At 33.8% G+C, this 21787-nt stretch overlaps 1 protein-coding gene and 1 pseudogene across 1 annotated transcript; both read left to right on the forward strand.

Annotated features, from left to right (window-relative positions):
- Positions 1 to 6831: 6831 nt before the first annotated feature.
- On the forward strand, positions 6832 to 8748 carry LOC138870096 (NAC domain-containing protein 2-like). Its single transcript, XM_070147684.1, has 3 exons — positions 6832 to 6982; positions 7665 to 7957; positions 8053 to 8748. The coding sequence occupies exons 1-3, from the start codon at positions 6832 to 6834 to the stop codon at positions 8746 to 8748; spliced, it is 1140 nt and encodes a 379-aa protein (XP_070003785.1).
- A 5530-nt stretch (positions 8749 to 14278) lies between these two features.
- The window catches only part of LOC138870097 (uncharacterized), a 149461-nt pseudogene continuing 141952 nt past the window's right edge, over positions 14279 to 21787 (forward strand).

Here is a 21787-nt window from a genome sequence, read left to right on the forward strand (position 1 = left end):
ATTTCTGATGACTTCAGGCTCCAAGTCTGAATCATTATAGAAATAAGTCCTACGACGACGTACCCTTCTACGTTGTCCTCTTCCTTGACTTCGAGAACTCCCACTTGGAGTAATTCGAACTTGTCCTTCTTCAGCCATATCTGAAATAGGACCAAGGAAACAGTTAGAACGGCTACAACTATTCAATATGACAACACATATCACAATTACTAGTAGAAGGTTATTAATTTAAGGGATTAGGACTAACCAAAATAGAATTATTTGAGAAATCAGGAGTTATACACAGGTCAATTCTTAATATATTAAAAACCAAGGGAAAAAAAACTCTATTGCAGTTAATTTCATGCCATTGATTCTATATCCACATTTTACCGCCGAATAGAAAATTGGAAAAACAATTAAAGAAGTTGACTCCAATATTGTTTCTATTCAATATTTGCACACAATCTGTTTCCTCCTAATACAATAATAGGTTTTAATATCAATTCTATTTTATGTCAATATATCTAAGGAGTAACTAATTTACTCTACTGGTTGGTTAAATAAGTAAAAGAATAAGCCGTCAACTCAATTGAATAAGGGGTCAAAAATTAAATGGGAAGATATCTCCATTCTCCAAAGGTTTTTGCATTCTTTATTGGCACACTTTGGATTTACAGTTCAAGAATTTATAACCACATTCACACTGCAACATTCATAGTAATGATCCTTACAATGATTTCACGTTTCTATACTTCTGTCATGATGTATCTATTTAAAAAATAAATTACTTTAATCAATTCATGACACATCAATCCACAAATTCAGTTATTCACACAAACCAGAAGCATATTGCAGTGAATATAACGTGAAGATGGGTACAAAACTTCATTCGAAAGTCTAAAAGACAAATTCTAAAAGCTATCTTTCGAGAAAAAATTTAGACTTACAACTTCAGTTTTAAGTCCTAAAAGAAAAGTATGTGGCGCACTATAAGTGCTGACGCTTACGGTGAAGGCAAAATTTATGAGTATCCCTTCTGAGAGTCGATATTTCAATCACTACTTCATTGGTAGAAATTCATAGAAAAAAAAGCCCAATTTTTGGACATGAGATTTCTAATCCATATGGCAATTATCAACAAAACAGTAAATAGTTTTCTACCAAAGCAACAAAAGAAATTGAACTGTTTTATCCTCTCTTTTTTTAAGTACTGTGTATTCGAAATAATAGAACACACAACGATTGTTCTGATGTCATGGTTAGTTTAATAATCACGGAGCGAGAACAGCGGAAGAATTGTTGAACTCACCACCGAAACAATTGCCTCAAGTCGAACTTTGAATTACTAGGAAACAAAGCTTATTTCACAAACTAAAAACCTTCTTTTCTTTGTATGTGATTTTTGTTAGGAGAAGAAAAGAGTTTTCATACTATCTCTCTAATAGTTCTTCTGTAGAACAGATATAGAAGGGGCATAGAGGAAACTACCGATGATAACCACCACTCTACGTTCTCACGTTTCTCAAAATAACGTGTGGTGGTTTTTGGGAGTAATAAAACCTACGTGTAACCTCCTTAAGTTTTATCTCTTTTAAAACGGGTCAGGTCAGTCCACATGGGCGATCCACAACCCATACCTTATATCCAACATTCTCTTAATTGATTATTCTTCTTTTGTTTTTTCAGCTACACAAGAAGAGGCTGCAACTGCATATGATATGGCAGCTATTGAATATAGTGGACTGAATGCTGTGATAAATTTTGACCTTAGCCGTTACATCAAATGGCTAAAACCTAAAGGTGTTAAACCGGTGAGCCGGGCCGGGCCACTATTTTTTGAACCCGTACGGGTTACGGTCCGGGCCGGTTTCGAGTTGGTTCTTAACGGGTTTAACGGGTTCGTGTTCATCCGGGTAAAAATTGAACCGTTGGGGTTACGGGTTGAGGGGGCCAGGCCGGGCCGGGTTTAGTGTATTTTTAAATTTTTTTTTGGAATTTTGTATAACTATTGTAGGTTATATTAGTACAAAGTATTAACATAAAGAATACAAGGAAGATGGGAAAAAATGCACTTGTTGCAAGTGCTACATTTATTTCATAATTCAAACTTACAAATTGAAAGATTTACATTTTTAACAATAAGTAAATTCAAAGGTTTTGCATTGCCTTAGAAAGTTTTTCATAATCAATATGAACTGATTGACCTTCTTCTGGAGTGTTAAATTCGGATGGATTACCACGTGTTAATATATCTCCAAGTTTCTCGTCTTCTGGACTATCAAAATCTTCACGTCCTTGATTTCTTTGTTCCGATCTAATCCAATCTCTGAAACATACTAAAACTTCCAAAGCATTGCTTCCCAATGAGTGACGGGTGTCTCCAAGTTGTTGTCTTGCTTGGCTAAATGCACTCTCCGATGCAACAGTAGAAATTGGCACATTCAGCACGTCCCAACCCATAGCGAAAAGAACAGGAAATTGCTTTCCATTTTCATGCCACCATCCCAACGGTGAAAATTCCTTTGTGCGAGGCTCTTTTTGCTTCTGCAAGTAGAATTGAAGTTCATCAATGTTCCTGCTACTGGTTTGAGTGTTAGAAAATGTAGAAAAAATATTAAAACTATCAAGGCCTTCTTCATCATCTACAGTAGCAGAAGTGGTACAGTACATAGTTGGATTAACATTGCCTGCATTAAGAGCAGCATCATCAATTACATTTGCATAATAATTGTATAATTGTTGTAAATATTCATTTAGCTTGTTCATACAAGTATATAAATCGGGGGTTTCAGTTGGTCCAATCTCCATATAAGTATATAAAGCATTCATTAATTGGGGACAATCAGACATCTTAATAGAAGGATTTAAAACAGCACCAATTAAGTAAATCAGAAGAATTGGAAAGAATTTTTTTTGAATTTTGCTTGCATTTTTTCAACAACATCCTTATATTTTTCTTTCTTCTTAAACTCAGAGAGTAGAAAAGAAATTTCAGCTATATGTACTAAAGCCATAGTAACAGTAGGGTAATATGCTCCAGAAAACTCAACAGTAGTTGTATAAATTTATGTAAAAATTTAACAACATCACTAATGACCTCTCAAGTACTAGTTGTTAATATACGATTTGGATCAGTACAATGCGCATTAGCAATTTCAGTTATTGGGAATCTATATTTGTAGCAACATTTTAAAAATATATATGTATAATTCCATCTAGTAACAATTTCGTCTGGCATGAATCTGGGTTTAAGGTTATACTGGACACACTTATTCTTAAATTCCTTTATTCTAGATTGTCTATTATTTCCTTGAATTACACCAACTGCTCTTCTAACATGAGTAATCTCAGTTGAAAATAAATCAAGGCCACTTTTAATAATTAAATTACAAACATGACATGCACACCTAACATGAAAATTTTCATCAAGAGGTGGTTGCAAATGCAGTTTTAATATTGAAATTGCGGTATTATTGTTAGAAGCATTATCAAAAGACATACACAATACTTTTTGCTTTATATTATAAAATTCAACAACTTCACAAATAGTACTACTTATAACGCAGCAGTATGGCTCTGATCTTCATCATATCTAAAAGCGATAATACGTTTTTGCATACAAGTAGTATCATCTATCCAATGATATGTAATTGTCAAATAATCATTTTCATTAACAGCATGGCCAATATCAGAAGTTAGACAAACTCTACAAGAAAGGTGGCTAAACAAATAACGTATGTATATTTGATATTGTCCATGAAGTCTAAAGATATCAGCTCTACAAGTACTTCTAGGGATACCTTTAAATAAAGGATTGTAATTCCTTTGAATATACATAATAAGATATAATGAAGAAGCAAAAGAAAAAGGTAGACAACTCAAAGCAATCATTTTGCTAACTCCTCACGATCCTTCATTTTATCATATTTCACTAGACCTCCAGTAGTAAGGTTAAGAATTGTTTGATTTCCATCACCATCAGCGCCCCATTCTATGGGATGCTCAGTTCTCGTATGTCTACTAAGCGTCCCAGTCGCCCCTAAATTTCCTCCGGTCAAATGTTTAAAATCACCTTTACAAAGTTTGCATTTAACTCTATCAGTACCTTCTATTATTTCAAAAAAATTCCAAACCTAAGCGTCCCAGTCGCCCCTAAATTTCCTCCGGTCAAATGTTTAAAATCACCTTTACAAAGTTTGCATTTAACTCTATCAATACCTTCTATTATTTCAAAAAAATTCCAAACCTTACTTCTTTTTCTACGATTAGTAGTCGGAGCCATATGTGGTCTACTTCTAGTGCCACGACCACCACCCCTTGTAGCAACCCTAACACTACCAACTCCAACACTAGTAGGTGTAGCTGGTATCTCATCTTCCATTCCTATTTCATTATCTTCTATTTCAAAATCTTCTTGTAATTGTTCATAATCTATATCTAAATTATCATTAGGCGATGATTCGGAAACATGTGTAAATGATAATGGGTTATTACTATTACTACCAAATGCTGAAGGACTACCTCTTTTTTTATTACCCCTACCAGTAACTCTTTTACACGCTCTTTTAGCAGCATTAAACATATTGTAAAAATTAAAGTATAAGCTAAAATTAAATATGCAATTAAAATAGTAAATAAGAGAAAGAGTTGGAGGGAGTGCACCGAATTCGACAATAAATTGAGCACTTGATTAGGCAATTCCAATGTTATGACGAACAAACGTCAAGCAAGTATTTCAATTTTGAACTTCATTGTTCAAAGTTCAAACTTCAAATTCCGAATGACAAAGTTAGTTTTGTAAATTAAAACTTTTAGCAGCATTAAACATATTCTATAGTTTTAGAGAAGGTTAGTTTTGTAAATTAAAAAAGGGTTAAAAATTAAAAAAAAATAGGCTATTTGTGCAATATTTCCGTTGGCCAACGGACCAAAACATGGTCTGACAGTTGCCAACGGTCTGTGGGGCCACTAGTTCGAAAAATTAAAAAAAAAATAGCCGTTTGAACCGGGTCGGTCCGGGCCGGTTAACCCGGTAAGAGGTACTATTCACTCTACCGGTTCAACCGATTTCGGTTACCCATTTGGGCCAACTAAACCGAGCCAACCCCCCCCCAAAACCCCCTACCCAGCCAGCCCAGCCCCCTATTACTGGTCCAGGCCGGTTCCGGATTTCAAGTCTGGGCCGGTCCAGAACCGGTCCAACCCAGCCCGTTTAACACCTTTACTAAAACCTAACAACAACAATACCATTGATCAACCAAACCCTAATGTTGACTAATATGATCCCAACTCCAAATCATAGTATTGGATCGACCACGACCACGGTCACCTCTGCCTCTGCCTTTACGACTCTAATTTATTCCCACTTCCAACTTACCTCGAACACCACCATGCCCGATGCCTCGGTATCTCAAACCCGACCACCTTCTTCCACGTCAGCCCTCGGGCTATTGCTCCAGTCTACAAAATTCAAAGAAATGATGGAAATGACATTGGCAGCTAAGTGCCACCCGAATCTGTTGAATTTTCTGATCCACTACAAAGTAATTTTCCTGAGGATATAAAAACCTATTTTAACATTCAAGAATTTGGTAATTTTGGTCATGACCAAGGAGAGGATATGAATATTTTTAATGAGATCAACTCCTTCATGCAGCCACTTTTGCAATTTGATTTTGATGCTTAATTACTCAAGAAAAATTGATATATCAGATCAATATTTTTGAAAAAAATATGTAGCTGATGAGGAGATAATGGAAAATTCTTACATAGGAAGTGTGCATATCAATATTCCATCCACTTACTGAGAAGGAGCTTCTCATTTGGCTGATAACACTTCCTATTTAAGTATTTTCCAAATGTGATTTAGGTATTTGTTTAGGAGAGTATGCATTGGCTATTGGGACAATTTATTGTAGATAGATGAAATAAAAGTTTACATTAACATTTGTTTTTTTTTTCTCATTTGAATAAAATAAATACAATGATTTCTTTCTCATGTTTACTTGACTCGTTTGCCCGTCTATGTTCGGAATTTCCATAATTATATAGTGTTGTTAATATATGGAGTAACACTATTTTTCAATTAGTCTGTTTAAAAGGATTGAAAACTTTCTATATCGGTAACGTGTTTAATATTAAATTTTTGTTTTAATTACAGTGTTGAGACAATGAATCAAGACGATTTGTATTTCCTTATATCATATGTTATTTGTAGAGATATTGATCTCGAGTTTTTAATTTATCGATTCATTTGTATCTTTCATGGGACTGAAGATCACTAAAAAAATAATACGAAAAATTGGTAAATAAAATACACGAGACTTTAAATTGGGCAAAGATCACTTTTAGTCCGCATCCGAAACTATTTACATCTTGTAGCTGCAAACTGTATAAATTTCGACCACATACTTCGCCGCTTCTTGGGCCATTTCGACAAACGACGACTTGGGAACTCTTCCCCTAGTACTATCTTGGCTTAAATATTCTAACGATAGATTTTGACCCATATAGTTATCCTTTTTTTTTTACTAATAGATGATTTCTTTTTCTTGAACCTGATATTTAGACATAGAGTATTGCTACATACAAACCCTAACTATTACATTATTGTCTATTTTCGAACAAAAGATTGTCCAAATTAACTTAGTAATAAGTCATACAGATGAAGTTATAATTGGTAACGAGATAATTGCGTACTAATCCAAATCATATATTAAGTTAGATTACGAAAAAACTTAGCGGTATTAATACACAGTACTTCCCCCTAGCTCCCCATTATATCTCAAAACATAAAACAACTCACTACAATCCGTATTCTAGGGTTTCTAAAAAAATTCTTGCATTGATATGGCTATGGCTACAACAGATAACGGATATGAATGGAAGAAAAAATTGCCACAAGGCGTCAGATTCAAGCCGACGGATGAAGAACTGAATTCATATCTGAGAATTATCAATGAGCTTGATATTTATAAGTATGACCCTAAAGAGCTATCTGGTATATTTTCCTAACCCTAGCTATTACAATTACACAACTTTTCTTGAAGACTATTGTTGATCACGAATGATAATTTTGTGTACTAAATTGAGTTTCTTAGATTTTTCTTCTTGTTGTTGAGTTCATATTAATTTATCTTTGTATTATCCGAACTTGATGATCAAGTTTGTTCTCTGTTATAGTTTAGTCCATTCATACCCTTTTGTTAACAAACTGTCTCGTATATAGCCCTTGCCATTAACAAAGCTCTAACATGAAATTGGTCGAGTACTCCACGCAGTGGCGGAGCCATAATTTAAAGATAATGGGTTCGGGATTCTATTACTAATTCTAAGTTACTGGGTTCTAAATTAATAATTTGTATATATTCAATAAATTTTTAAAGACAAATATAGAATTTGGATTAAAGCTACTGGGTTCGCTGAACTCGTGTCCGGAGCTCTAGCCCCGCCCCTGACTCCATGTGTCCAAATTCTTCGACACGTACCCTCTGGTTGGCGTCAGGGGTCAAGGGCAAAAACCGAAACTTTTTTTCTAATGATTATTAAACCAAAAGTCTAACGGGGAAAAGTTGCTCAATTTCGAGTTGTACATGATAATATTTAACTTTGTTTTCCTAATAATTATTGTTCAAGAATGATATTGGTATACTAATCTGAGATTTTTTTTTTTTGGGTGTTAGGGTTTGCTATTAAACATAGCGAAGGACGTATGTACTTCTTTACTCCATTAACAAATAAGTATGAAAATGGAAAGAAAATCCAGAGAAAGATATATTCTGATGAAGGGTTTTGGAAAGCCTCACAAGCACGTAGTGATCATAGGGAGAAGAATGGAGCTATCATTGGAACAAAAACTAACCTTGTTTACTATGAATATAAAGGTCAAAAGAAATCCAAAGGCACAAAAACTTCTTGGCTTATGCAGGAGTTTAGATTACCAGAAAATCATCATCCTCGTCCACTATTCAATGGGGTAACTTTCTTTCTCTTGCTTTCAATTCTTTTCAATTTTCTTTTAGTATGCAGTTGGAATTTTCATAATTTTGGATCTTTTCTTTCTTTTTGTAGACAATGAATGAGCTAATAATTTGTGTGATCTACGATAATGGCAGAGTGAAGGATGATGACCAAGTAGTTATGTTGACACAATGTAATCATCATATTCCACCACAAACTCCAAACCCTAACCTTCCATTCAACCAAAATTTTGATCAATCACCATATACTTTTCCCATCCACCATAATCCTAATTATATATCTCATCATGATAATAGTTCCCAGGAAACTCCAAATTCCAACTCTGGTTTTGTTAAAATTACTAGCGATGTAATTGCAGTCGGCAAAGGATGGTCAGTTCAGTCTTCACCAGAAAATAATACCGAAACTTCAAACATTTCAACCATGTACCAAAATTTACCTCCACTACCCTATTATGATGCTATGGAAAATCTTGGCACTTTTTCCTCCATTTCTCAAAACTCTGATTTAGATGGATTTGATCCGTCCATATATCTCAATTTTGATAATATTAGTGCTTATATGGGGGATGAAATAGGTAGTGATATTTCAAATGATATTGCTGATTTTGGTCCTTGGCCTTCCTCAAGCTACTCAACAATGTTGTTCACTGGAAGTTGTTCGTATAGTTCCGATGCTGACCAAAATAAATTGGAAACAAACGTCACTCCAATTTCTCAAGGTAATCAGAATTCTTCAAGTGGTAGCCAAGATAAGCAGCCAAAGATGAAGAAGATCAAATTATAGAGGCTTAAATTAGATGTCATAGGTCAGAATGGAGTATTTTCACATATGTAATTTGTTGTGTTCTCTTATTTTATGCACACTTTTTTGCGTATTAAATGTGACACTTTGATGAGTTATTGTCAGTCAGTCGTAGGCAGTATTAGTTTGATTCTACCTTGGTTGAGACTAAGGCGTAGTTAATAATGTTTTCATTTGTTCTTATGGCCTTTGCTAATTCTATGTTAGTTGAAATTGAAGGGTGGTTATTAATATTATATTGTTTTTGACTTTCTTCTTCCAATTTTGGAAAAAAATTCCATCGGTTTAATTTAAAGTTCTATCGGTCTAATATAGCATACTAATAGCCTGTTTGGCTAAGTTTTTTTTTTTTTTTTGCAAAAAGTATTTTTGGCCAAAAATTGAGGTGTTTGGTCAAGCTTTTGGAAGGAAAAAAAGTGTTTTTGAGGAGAAACAGAAGCAGTTTCGGAGAAGCAGAAAAAAGTAACTTCTCTCTAAAAGTACTTTTTTGAGAAACACTTTTGAAAAAAAATACACTTAGAAGTAGTTTTTAAAGCTTGGCCAAATACTAATTGCTGTTCAGAAGTGCTTTTCAAACTAATTAGTCAAACACAAATTGCTTCTCGTCAAAAGTACTTTTGTGAGAAGTAATCTTAAAAAAAAATACTTATCAAAATAAGCTAATTTTTCCAGCTTAGCCAAACGGGCTAAAAGTCACTGGCATATCACTATAATCTACTATTGATTCTACAGAAACGATATGAATTCAGTCTGCAACAATGCCAGGTCCATTCAGCATATAGTTATAATTTATTTAATTTTTTGATAGTATTAGAAATGAATTGTTCACAGTTCTACTGTGGATTGTAAAATCAACAATAAATGCTGGGCCTGCCTGACTCTGACAAATACTTATTGCTATCAAATCTAGTCTATCCTCAAAGGCACCGACTTCTGTAGTAATTTTATATCTACTATGGCAATTATACTTTTCAGTACTCAGAAAAGAGAGGTAGGATATTAAAATTGAGTGCACCAAAAAAAAAAAAAAAAAAGGGTATTAAAATTGCGGGTCAATTATTTACTTCACATATCTCGGTCTGTTTTTCTTAATTTGGTTACAAGAAAAATAAGAACAAAGAAAAACAAATTGTTCTCTTTTTATTTTTTCCATTTTGCATGAGTTCCGTTTTAAAAAATTTCATTAAGCACCTGTGCTACGACTGTATGGGTCAAAATCTGACCAAGGAAACCCGGCACGAGGAGAAATTATTAAGAGGCCATTGGGTCGAGGTCGCATAAATGATTAAAGGAATTCACTGCCGAGCTGTTGGTTATGGTCGAGGTCAAATGTTTAAGTCAATGATAACGACTAGTTTTGTAATAAGATACTTGGGAGAATATTCCATTGAATATTCTTTGTGTGTATACTTTAGGTCAGATTAAGGGTATGTCCCATATAAATAGAAATGTAGAGAGAAGATGAAGGGCATGTAATATTCTATAGGATAAGAACTCTCTTGAAAAGTTGACTCTCGAGTAAAATACAAACATTGCTTTTCCAAAGAGATTCGATTGGTTGTTTATCCACATTTCTCACATCAGTTTGGAGAAACTATCCAATATTCCCATAATCATTAATCTTATATCATTGTCAGAAAAAGGAATCATCCACCTCATTCAATATTGGGTGAATCATTCTCTCTATTTACATTTAGTATCATTTATTGTATTTATTGCTTATCATTATCTTCATACCATTAATGGCCATAACATTTAATGTGTATTGCATTAAATTTTTTTTTTACGTGGTCTCACGTTATCTGCATAAATTTATTTTAGATCCAAGTTTATTATCTTTATCTAGGATTAGCCCCTCATCTTTTTATTTAATTAGTTTAACAAAAAGTTTTATACTTTTTGGTCAAACAATGATACTAAAAATAATTGACATGGTTGACTGAACTGGGGTACGTTTACCCTCAAAATCGGATAACAGTTAAATTTGTAAATGGTTTTAAGGATACATGAATTAACTTAGCACATCGATGAATTGAATTGCAATTGAAATATACAGTGATAAAATAAAATCAAACAATACGAATTGAACAGTTTGGGAGGTTAGCCACCCTTGAATTGGATGAACTTCGATCGATATCAGGACACAAATAAAATAAGAGTTTAGTGAAAAAAAATAATATATTGCTTTGGAATGCGTGTTACAATGTGTTTTATAAGTGATCAAGCCCCCTTTATATAGCGGAGGAACCCTAGCTACTTTAGGTACAATTCTATAATAGATAAAAATCTCCTGATTTATTATTGATACGTGCCGAGAATCCCGCCGCAAGATCCGGCCGATTATGGATATTTGGGCCTTATATTATTTCGATCTTCTATGGGTTACACCGACAACGTTACCTCAAGCTCATTCAAAGTCAGGATTAATTCCAGGATCATGGACTCAATATTCTCGAGGACGGATATTCGGATCTCGGATTCTAGCCCGATGGGACCGAGTGTCTATCTTTGGCCCTGTGGATAGAACATGACAAATACTTATTTGCGTTGGTGTTCTAGATCATATAACAATTCAAATCACTTAACATGATGTATTAAATATATGTATCTTGCATTCATTAATTTGATATAAAATAAGTTTTTAAGTATAGCAGATAATCCCTTTATATTTTAAACATAACTTTTTTCCAATCTCTTGGTACATTAAGAGCCCGTTTGTTCATGAAATTTTTCTCTTTTTTTATTTTTTCTTAAAAATTAGTATTTGGCCATAAAATTTTTAATTTTTACTTGAAGATGGTTTTGGAATTTTTTGAAAATTTGAAAAAAAATCTAAAAAACTGTTTTTCAAAATTTTTACTTATATCACTCACAAAAATTTAAAAACAACAAAAAAATATATTTATGTCCAAACACAACTCTAATTTTCAACTACCATTTTCACTTAAATTTTTTCAAAATTTTAAAATTCTTATGTCCAAATGCCCACTAACTATCAATACAATTTTAACTAGTGATATTTCCAACTTGAGGCACACTTAAACCAACCTCGCAACTATTATTCTCATTAGGTCAAGAACCATGAAGGAAATTTCCTAAAGCATTGTAAGGAAATTTCCTAAACAAAAGGAAAAAGATGCGGAAAATTAGCAACAAATCACTCCCAAATTCACGTCCACGGGAAAACCGAAATGCAAAACACATTTTAAAAAAAAGTTTAAGTTATGTGTACTAATTTATGTAATAAATCTTATGATTACAAATCTTATGACAAACATTAAAAAAGGCAACTCAATGCACTAAGCTCCCTCTATGTAGCGGGATCTGGGGAAGGACCAGACCGCAAGGGTCTATTGTATGCAACCTTACCGTGTATTTTTGCAAGATAAGGCTGCGCATAATAGATCCTTGTAGTCCAGTCCTTCCCCGAACCCCGCACATAACGGGATCTTAGTGCACTAGGCTGCTCTTTTTAATGTTTGTCATAAGATTTATAAATATAAGATTTTTAGTGCACCGGGCTGCCCTTCTTATAACAAACATTAATTGGTATAATATCATAATTAAAATAATAAGTGGACTATATGAACCATGAGATTTTCGGGTCCAGCTAAAGGAAAAACATGATTAGATAATTTCTTTCTATTTGTTCAAAGTCTTAGTAAATAAAATTATCTAATATTTGAGTCCGTGGAAGGTGCAGCTATTATGTGAAACTAATTGAAATGTGCGTAAATTAGTCCGAACATCACGATTATCAAAAGTAGATATTTATATTATCACTATATTGTATAACTTAAATTTATAAGAAAATATTGAAAAACACAGAATTTAAGCATGACTGTGATGATAGAATTAGAAGCAACGAGGTCATCCCCTTTTTTAACTTTTGACCCAAAGTCCCCAACGCCTTAGTACTATTTCCCTGACCTGTCCCCTTCCATACAGATGTACAAACACAGTACACTATTTGTGTTTATGTTTGTAAATGTACATTTATGAAAATAGCCTATGTTAGTGCTACTTTGTTATCCTATTCTAACAAGTCTAAAACTAGTAATTTGCATGGCTACTAGCTTATGTTGGGTCATTATCTACATGTTCATCTATTGTACATCCAAGATCCACAAATTAAGGAGTATATTCACTCAAATTATGTATTTATGTTAAGAAATCTATTTTATATATATATATATATAAAATCAACTATTATGCAGTGCCTCCCTAAGATTCCTTGGAAGGGCGACGTAAGTCTATGCAACCGATATCTGTATAGTTACTATTCGCTAACTCAAGTACTCTCAGTACGTTAGACTAGATTGTTAGTGCCGTAAGAGAAACCCAATGTCAAAGCAATTGAGAGAACAAAAAAGAGAATTGAAAAAAAAAAATTGATTGCATTAATGGAAGTTATTATAAAATAAGAACTACTAGAATGCAGAACTCACAAAGCCAAAATCGTGCAAAACAGCAAAACATAGAAATTTTTTTTCCTTTTTGGTTGTATTTTTTATAGAATGAGAAAATCATTGAACAACGACAAAAAGAAATGTAATGCTGCTGCATAATAAACATTTACAATGTATTTTTCACTAGATAAAATCAAGATAAAGATGATATAGATAAATATTGGTACCGTGAAAGAAGATTGAGCCGTCCCCGCCAATATCACCACCACAAACCACCGCCTTTCGCCGCCAAATTAAACACCACAATAAAAAATCAAATACACACCAAAACAGAAAAATAAGTGCAAAGAACAAAATGTGAAAAGCAAGCCATTTGCATCTGCATTAGCTTTCCAAATATCTTGATTGCTGCAAAATCAAAATCCACTTGAACCTTCCTCATATAGAACATTGTTTTGGCTCCACAAGTTTCTTGACTTGAACCACCACAAAAATGTATAAACTTATAACCAAGGGCAGATCTAGCATGAGAAGTACTTGATCAGAACCTAGTAATATTGGTCCAAACCCTATATTTATTGAGAAATCTATGCATAATATATCTAATAAACTCAAAACTCGAAAACTTCATATTCAGAACTCATAAACTTCAAATTCAAATTCCACCTCAACCTAAGAAAAGATCAAGAATATATTCTTGAAACCCATCTTCAAGAATTTATGGGTTTTTTTTTATTTTGTGGTGCATTTTTGTTTCAAATGAAAGATGAAGTGGAACCGAGAAAGTAAAAAACCTCTGATAGAAAATGGTAACATATGCTTTATATGTAGCCAATTATAAAAATCAAAACGAAAACTTCTTTCAGCTGTTGTAGTACTAATTGGACACCTGGAATAGGAGAAAAAAGGAAGCAGCTTAAGTGACAGTTTAGGACAAATGAAGAACTTGCCTTCTTTATATGTATATTTTGTCTACCTTAGCTTTGACTGTTTGCCTGAAATATGACTTGAAATAATAAAAGTTCGGATGTACTCTATTTTTGGTTAGATTTTAAATTTATATTAATTATTAATATATAATTGCAAATAAACTAAGACAAACCATGAGTTTGACACCAAATTTTAAAGTTACTTTAAATTCTGGACAAACCTTCACCCCACAACTTCCCAAACAACAAAATAAAGGTTGTGGTGGAATGGTAAATATTCTTTCATCCATAATCAGAGATTTTGGGTTCGAACTCTAAGTATGGAGTCGCCTTTGTTAGGAAGCATTTTACCCTCCAATGTGGAATTTTCCGATGCTAATCTAGATTTAGTCGGGTACCACATACCAGATGAAAAACCAAAAAAAAACAACAAAACAAAGCATGGACTGCCTCTAAAATCCAACTTGTCAACCTCCTAGACAAAACACCACCCTCTGTAGTTCCCTATGCAAAGCCATACATCTGATCTGAGTAAAAGCATAGGAGCCCTTTTTCACCTCCACGGTTCACTGTTGCCCCAAAAGTTCATTTCCCATTTTAGCTAGATTTTGCGCAAGCTATGTTTGTTTTATTTTTATTTCCTTTCTTTAGCCTTTATTAATATTAATAATTAAATGACCTTTGTATCGTCTCTAGATTATTCTTGGAGCCACCTATTAGAGCAAGGCGTATTAATTCACATTCCTTTATCGGAAAAATTATACCGTATAGTTAAATAAAATTATTTTTATATATATTATATGTTGAATATTTTTAGCTTCTTCGTATGATCAAGTTGGAGAGGCTGGAGGTCTGGAGATCTGGAGATATACTCTAAATTCTAAGGGTTTCAAGTTGAGTAGGATCAAGACAAAATAATTGGAGTGCAAGTTCAGTGGTGTTACCCAGGAGGCAGATGGGGATGTGAAACTCGATACGCAAGTCATTCCCAGGAGAGAGAGTTTCAAATATCTGGGATCTGTAATTAAGAAGAATGGGGAGATAGATGAGGATGTCACACACCGTATCGGAGCAGGGTGGATGAAGTGGAGGCTTGCTTCTTGTGTCTTGTGTGATAAGAATGTGCCGTTGAAGCTTAAGGGTAAGTTCTATAAGGTAGTGGTTAAACCGACTATGTTGTATGGGGCAGAGTGTTGGCCAGTCAAAAGTCCCATGTCCAGCAGATGAAAGTTGCAGAAATGAGGATGTTGAGATGGATGTGTGGGCATACTAGGTTGGATAGAATTAGGAATGAAGTTATTCGGGACAAGGTGGGAGTGGTCCATCTGGAGACAAAGATGCTTGAGGCAAAGTTGAGATGGTTCGGGGATGTTAAGAGGAGAAGCACAGATATCCCAGTCAGGAGATGCGAGAGGTTGACCTTGGGAGGTGAGAGGAGAGGTAGAGGTAGGCCAAAGAAGTCTTGGGGAAAGGTGATCAGGCGGGACATGGAGCGGCTTGAGCTGACTGAGGACATGACCCTAGATAAAAGTGTGTGGAGGTTGAAGATTAGGGTAGAAGATTAGTAGGTAGTCGTGCGTTTATCTTGTCTTGTCTAGTTCGATTGTATTAGTGCTAGTATGGTACCTTTTTTTCTTCTTTTTTTTTTCCATGTCTTGTTCCGTTATTACTTGTCATCTGTAATTCCGTAGTTCACTAGCAGTACTTCATTCATATTCTCGTGTGCTGCCTTGGATTTATTTATCTAAATATATTATTTTGTTATTACTTGTTATCGGTACCCCTTTCATATTCTCTGTTGCTATCATCGATTTAGTTTTCTAATTACTTGTATTGCTATTACTTGATATTAGGGCTTCTTTTACCTTCTTTAGCCGAGGGTCTATCGGAAAGAGTCTCCCTGCATTTCCAGGGTAGGAGTGAGGCTGCGTTCATCCTATCCTCCCTAAACCCCACTTGTTGAATTATACTGGGTGATTGTTGTATGATCAATTTTTATATTTTGACATCTCCTAACAAAAATTTTGGTTCGTCCGCTGCTCAAGAAGCTGATGTTGCACATTCAAGAAGCTGGCAGAAATTCAGATTCAATATCTTCCGGAATGAGTTTTGACTTGACTTTTTTTTTTCTAGTTTAACACACCGATTAATAATATATCATCATAAAAATAAGTTATCTCTTTTAAAATAGGCCTTTAAAAACTTATTAGTATTAACGTAAATGCTAACTCAAACTGTGAAATTGCAGCTTTGGGGGTGTATAGGTATACTGTATTATATATAGAGTACAAGTATTTTAAGAGAGAGGGCCTGACACACTGATCAAACAGGCATCAATTTCAAGGACTGTTTACTTTTTTATTTATTCTTTTTTTGGTGTCTCGAGACTATCACCAATTCACCATATTAGATGGATTAAAGAAGAATGGAAATAAATGAACAAAACAAAGTAGAATGTAAAAATAGCGCGGTATAATCAGTTTTCGGATTGATCATTCAAAAATAGTCAGTGTTTACCAAGTTAATAAATAATAACTACTATTTTGCTGCAACAGAGATCGATCCAGCATAATACTGGATTTCGGTGCACCTGTATACGAACTCCAGTATATTATATTAGACCGGTATACTTTGTTGGCTCCAATATAATATACTGGAGACTGAAGCACTAATGCTCCAAACTCCAGTATATTATGCTGGACCGGTATACTAACCGAAACTCTAATATATTATACTGAAGTTCTAACATAAACTCCATCGTAATTAATACAATGTTTTTCTAGCCTAACATTCGTTTCATTTGTTGTGGCTTTCTTGGAGGAGTAACTTATTAGCTGCTTTTCCCAATAACCTGATTTTGTTGACTCTTTAGTCAGAATTTTATAACCCAATTTCTAGGGGTTGTTTGTTTGGTCGTATAAGAATATTACTAAATAGAGTGTATTTGTAATGTTAAAATTATTTTTATAGATTGTTTAGTTTGGTGTATTAAAGATTTTAAAAATGTAGTTATGTCTTTATACATACTTAGCCATGTATTAAAAACTATAATATTGTTAATGTCATGATTTGTTATATATAAGAATAATATCGAATATAATGTATAACCAAATAAGAAATTAATAATACTAAAGTTTATATATATATATATATATATATATATATATATATATATATTATTTTTCCTAATATACCCTATCAAACGACCCCTTAAAATTAAGTAAAATGGTGACCCCACAAAGTTATTTTTGCTCTTTTTCTTTTGGTTTGGATAAAAATAATTAGAGATATGAAAGCATGATATTGTGTGGGGAGAGTAAAAACTCAAGAAGTCCAAATATTGCATTTTTTCTATTCTAGTGTAGATATTATCTTTAAATAGTAAAAGTTGATTGGCTTGTAGTTTGAGATAACAATTGTGTAGTCAATTATTGGAACAGTGTACATACTAAAATAACCTCCTTAAGGCTGAGAGTTAGTATGAACGGATACCAAAGGTTGTGATGTGGAAGTGTCACTCTTAGAAATAAAGTTATATTTAAGAGCCCTTTTGGACAAAAAAAAATAAAAAAATCCTTTTTTATAAAAAATTTCACTTTTTTCCGAAATCAGCGTTTATTAATACAATTTTCAATTTTCACTTGAAGATGCATTTTGGAAATTCTTGAAAATTTGAAAACTCCAAAAAGGTGTTTTTCAAAATTTTCACTCAAATCACTCATACAACTTTAAAAACAACCCAAACTGAAATTTATGTCCAAACACAACTCTAAATTTCAAATATTATTTTTACATGAAATTTTTTTTCACCATTTTTTGGAATTTTACAATTCTTATGCCCTAACGCCTCCTCTCCTTTTGTCTTCTTTTTATTATCTTGAGCCGAGGGTCTTTCGGAAACAGCTTCTCTACCCCTTCGGGGTAGGGGTAAGGTTTGAGTACAAACTACCCTCCCCAGATCTCACTTATAAATCACCACTACTGAAAAACACTGCAATTCTGTCCATTATTTCCGACCAAAATCGGTCAGAAATTGATAATTTTCGATCTAATTCCGATCGATTTTAGTTGGTCGGAAAAATGGTCGCAAATATGTACCGACAAAAATCGATCGGAAATTTTAAAGCGTTGACTGTCTGTGAAAATAGTAGTGTTGGTGAATGTAATTAAATCCTTTAGAATGAATTTATATTAGGAAATGTACGTGTTTCTATATATGGAAATGTTTAGTGATACTTACCGTATGTTCCGAGGTAAAGGTACTTATTGCCAAAAACTCTGCCTATTCGTGCTTCCCATCTTCCATTACGATGATGTCTGTTCATTGACATGAGGTGAAGATATCAGAACAAAGAATAAATTTCCTTCAATGCTAAAAACACCTCAATTATGAATAAGTATTAAGTGAAGAGATTATATCTTAAGACATAAATATATGTAAAATAGTCACAAAAAAAAATTATTTAATATTTCTTAAGGAACGTACAAAATAGAAATATGACAAATAATTTGAGACGGAGGGAACACTTACTCTGCAGATGCAACTCAGATATAACATGCATTTCTAGAGTTGAATTTCTATCTTGGTTTCTCAAGGAGAAAACTTCAAAATACGTAATTAAACTTGTTGAATTATGTGGTCATACCTAGAGAGAGCATACTTGTATTTATGTAATTGTATTATGTGTGATACGCGCTCATGCGGCTTGTTGAAATGTGTTATTAGCTCATCTAAAATGATAAACTATTAAAGAAAGTGAACTTTTAATTACTTACGTAATAAATATGTGTCTCAACAATAATTTCTGCCTCTCTTTTTTGTAACGAATCCAAGAACTAAAGTCAAAGTGTTTATACTTTTTATGTATGTGTCAATTTTACACGATATAGCTTGAACTAGATGTGACAAAAACAAAAATGCCAAAATATTTTGGTACCTTGCTACTCCACGATTTTTCGAAATTCCTCTTGAGAATCCACTGCTCTTCCTACAATTTTGGTACTCATCAATATTATGCTAATGAATTGTGCAAATAAATAACCTGGAAATTAAAAAAAAAAAACTTTTAATTTCTAGTGAAAGAGAAATAACATTCACTATTCAACTTACCTTCTCAAAGATCCAATATATTCTTCCCTGGACTGACCCTCCATTTCTATGATTTCCTTTTCATAAGCTGATAGCTAATAGAATAAATCAATATCAGTACCTTCATTTATTTATTTTTATTTTTTAAATATATTTTTGTGTGAAAAACTGCAGTACTATGTTTCAAAGGATATTAATTAGATGAGTTAATTACCGGAAAATTAAGAATGGTCTCACTTCACCAGTATTTAAGTGCAGCCAAATCATAAGCATGAGCAGCTGCTCCTTCATCATCATAAGCACCTATAGAAAAATACCATATTTTAAATCAACATTTATTCCTTTACCAAATGAAAGGAGATAATTAATACTTATTATTTTGAATAATAAAATCAAGAAATTTTAGCCTTGGCACTTACCTAGATAAACTGCATTTCCCAATTGGGTGTTCAAACAATGCAATCAAAATTAGCTCAAGTCGGGTATTACTATCTCTAGGTTTAACCCTTTAATTGGGGTTATCAATCTCTTGAATGCACCCCAATTCCTTGTTTGCCTGAATTTCCTACACTTAGTCTCTCTTTCTGAAGAAGAGCCTAAGTCAAAAAGACACAAATCAGTGTTTGCAACCACTAATTCAATATTTAAAGCATAAATCAGGCCAACTATCATTCACCCATAAACATTTAAGCCCTAAAATTGAAGACCCATTAAATACCTACACTATGGTTGAGCCACAACCCTAGCTAATGGGTTTAGCTACTCATAATCAAAGAAGAAACTAAAGATTTAGATGAAATATAAACCATAAAATGTAATTACAAAAGAAGAATCTAAGATTAATGGTTAACAAAGCTCTAAAATTGCTTAAAAAGGCTAAAAACGGCGGTATATGTGCTCTCTAAACAACATATGTCCTAAAAATCTAAAAAAAAAACTATTTATACACAACTAAATTTTCATGGACAAAATTGCCCCTACGGAGGTTCCGCTGATAGCGAAAAATGGACCGCTGCAGCGCTAAGACTACCGCGGCCGCGCAAAAGCCATCGCGGACCACGGTCTTCATCTTTTAGCTCTACTTATGGCTCTCTGAACTTTGACTTCCGCTGAGGGTGATAAAATGACCGATGCCGCTCAATTTCACCGCGGGCAGCAGTGACTTGTTAGGCCAAAAATGCAGCTCTCTGAACTTTGCCACCGCTGAGAGCGTAAAAAAGACTGCCTCAGCGGTAGACCCTCTGAGTCCATGCTTGATTCTTCGTTGTCAGCGCTCCTTTGCCTCAGCCTTTGAACTTGTGCAGGTTTCACTCCTTTATGAGTTGGTTTTGACTTTCTTGTTTCTTTTTGACCAAACACTGCAAACAAGCACATTAAGTTAGTTTTCGGGAATACTTGTACGCACTTTTAATCCAAAACTCAAGCAAAAAGGAGCATAAAATAGGCTAGAATCCTTAGTTATCAGTAACTCTTAGAAGTTCATGGATTGTGACACCAGATTTTGGGTAGTCGTGTATTAGTGTTTAGATTGTTATAAATTTGCGCACTTCATTACCTTGTTTTGGTTTAAATTATTATGATTTATTGATTTGGATAACAGTTAGCGTGTTAGATCTTTATCTGTTGGCTTGCCTAGCATCCTAAAAGTAGGCGCCATCACGATCCCGACAGTGGAAAATCCGGGTCATGACAAATATATAGCACCATGACCAAATTGACTCATGAAGTCACTCAGCGACGTATTGAAAATTATTTGTTAGTTGCATCAACCAAATTAATGAGTAGCCCAAATAAATTAATCTTACGTCAACACTTACTTAAGAAAGGGTTGAACTTCCGGACAATTTAGCAACACATGATTTGAAGCTGATTTGTACTCCATATTACTTAGGCCCTTTTTTGTTCGATCTTTAGAACCTCGGCCTGGTTGATTGAATATGGACATAGGTGGATATAATGGATCAATATCAATCACCATATTATGCCGATTGGGCCTATTTCTAGCACATGGCACATGACTGTCAAAGTAGTAAGAAAACAAATGGTCAGTTTCCTTTGCAAGATAGGCTTCACATATGGATCCTTCAGTCCTATTCCTCTGTTTAACAAATCGTTTACACTTGCACATTGTCATATTAGACGATTACGTTAAAGAAAATTACAAGAATAAATCAAGATTTGATCATTACCTCTCGAATGGATACATCCACCTGCATTGAGCCGGGCCTCCAAGTCGTGCCTCGTGTACAAGGTGAATTGGAAGGTGTTCCATCATATCAAAGAAACCACATGAAAAAATTCTTTCTAGCTTATTACTGATTACAGTAATGTTTCAATTTATTTGAAATAGGTTTTCTTTCCTTAATGTGGTAGAACATAAGTCTTTGAAGAACAAACTTATCTCTGTGATGAGTTTCCATATATTTTCAGGCAATCCACAAAATGCAATAGGGATTAAGGTTTCCGTGAATATATGACAACCATGACTTTTCATATGAGTCAGCTTTCCCTCAACCATATTGGCACGTTTTCCCAGGTTCGATGCATAGCCCTCGGGCATCTTTAGGTTTGTAACCCACTCACAAATCTGTCGT

The sequence above is a fragment of the Nicotiana sylvestris genome, chromosome 6, assembly GCF_000393655.2.
Source record: "Nicotiana sylvestris chromosome 6, ASM39365v2, whole genome shotgun sequence".
Taxonomy (NCBI): Eukaryota; Viridiplantae; Streptophyta; class Magnoliopsida; order Solanales; family Solanaceae; genus Nicotiana; species Nicotiana sylvestris.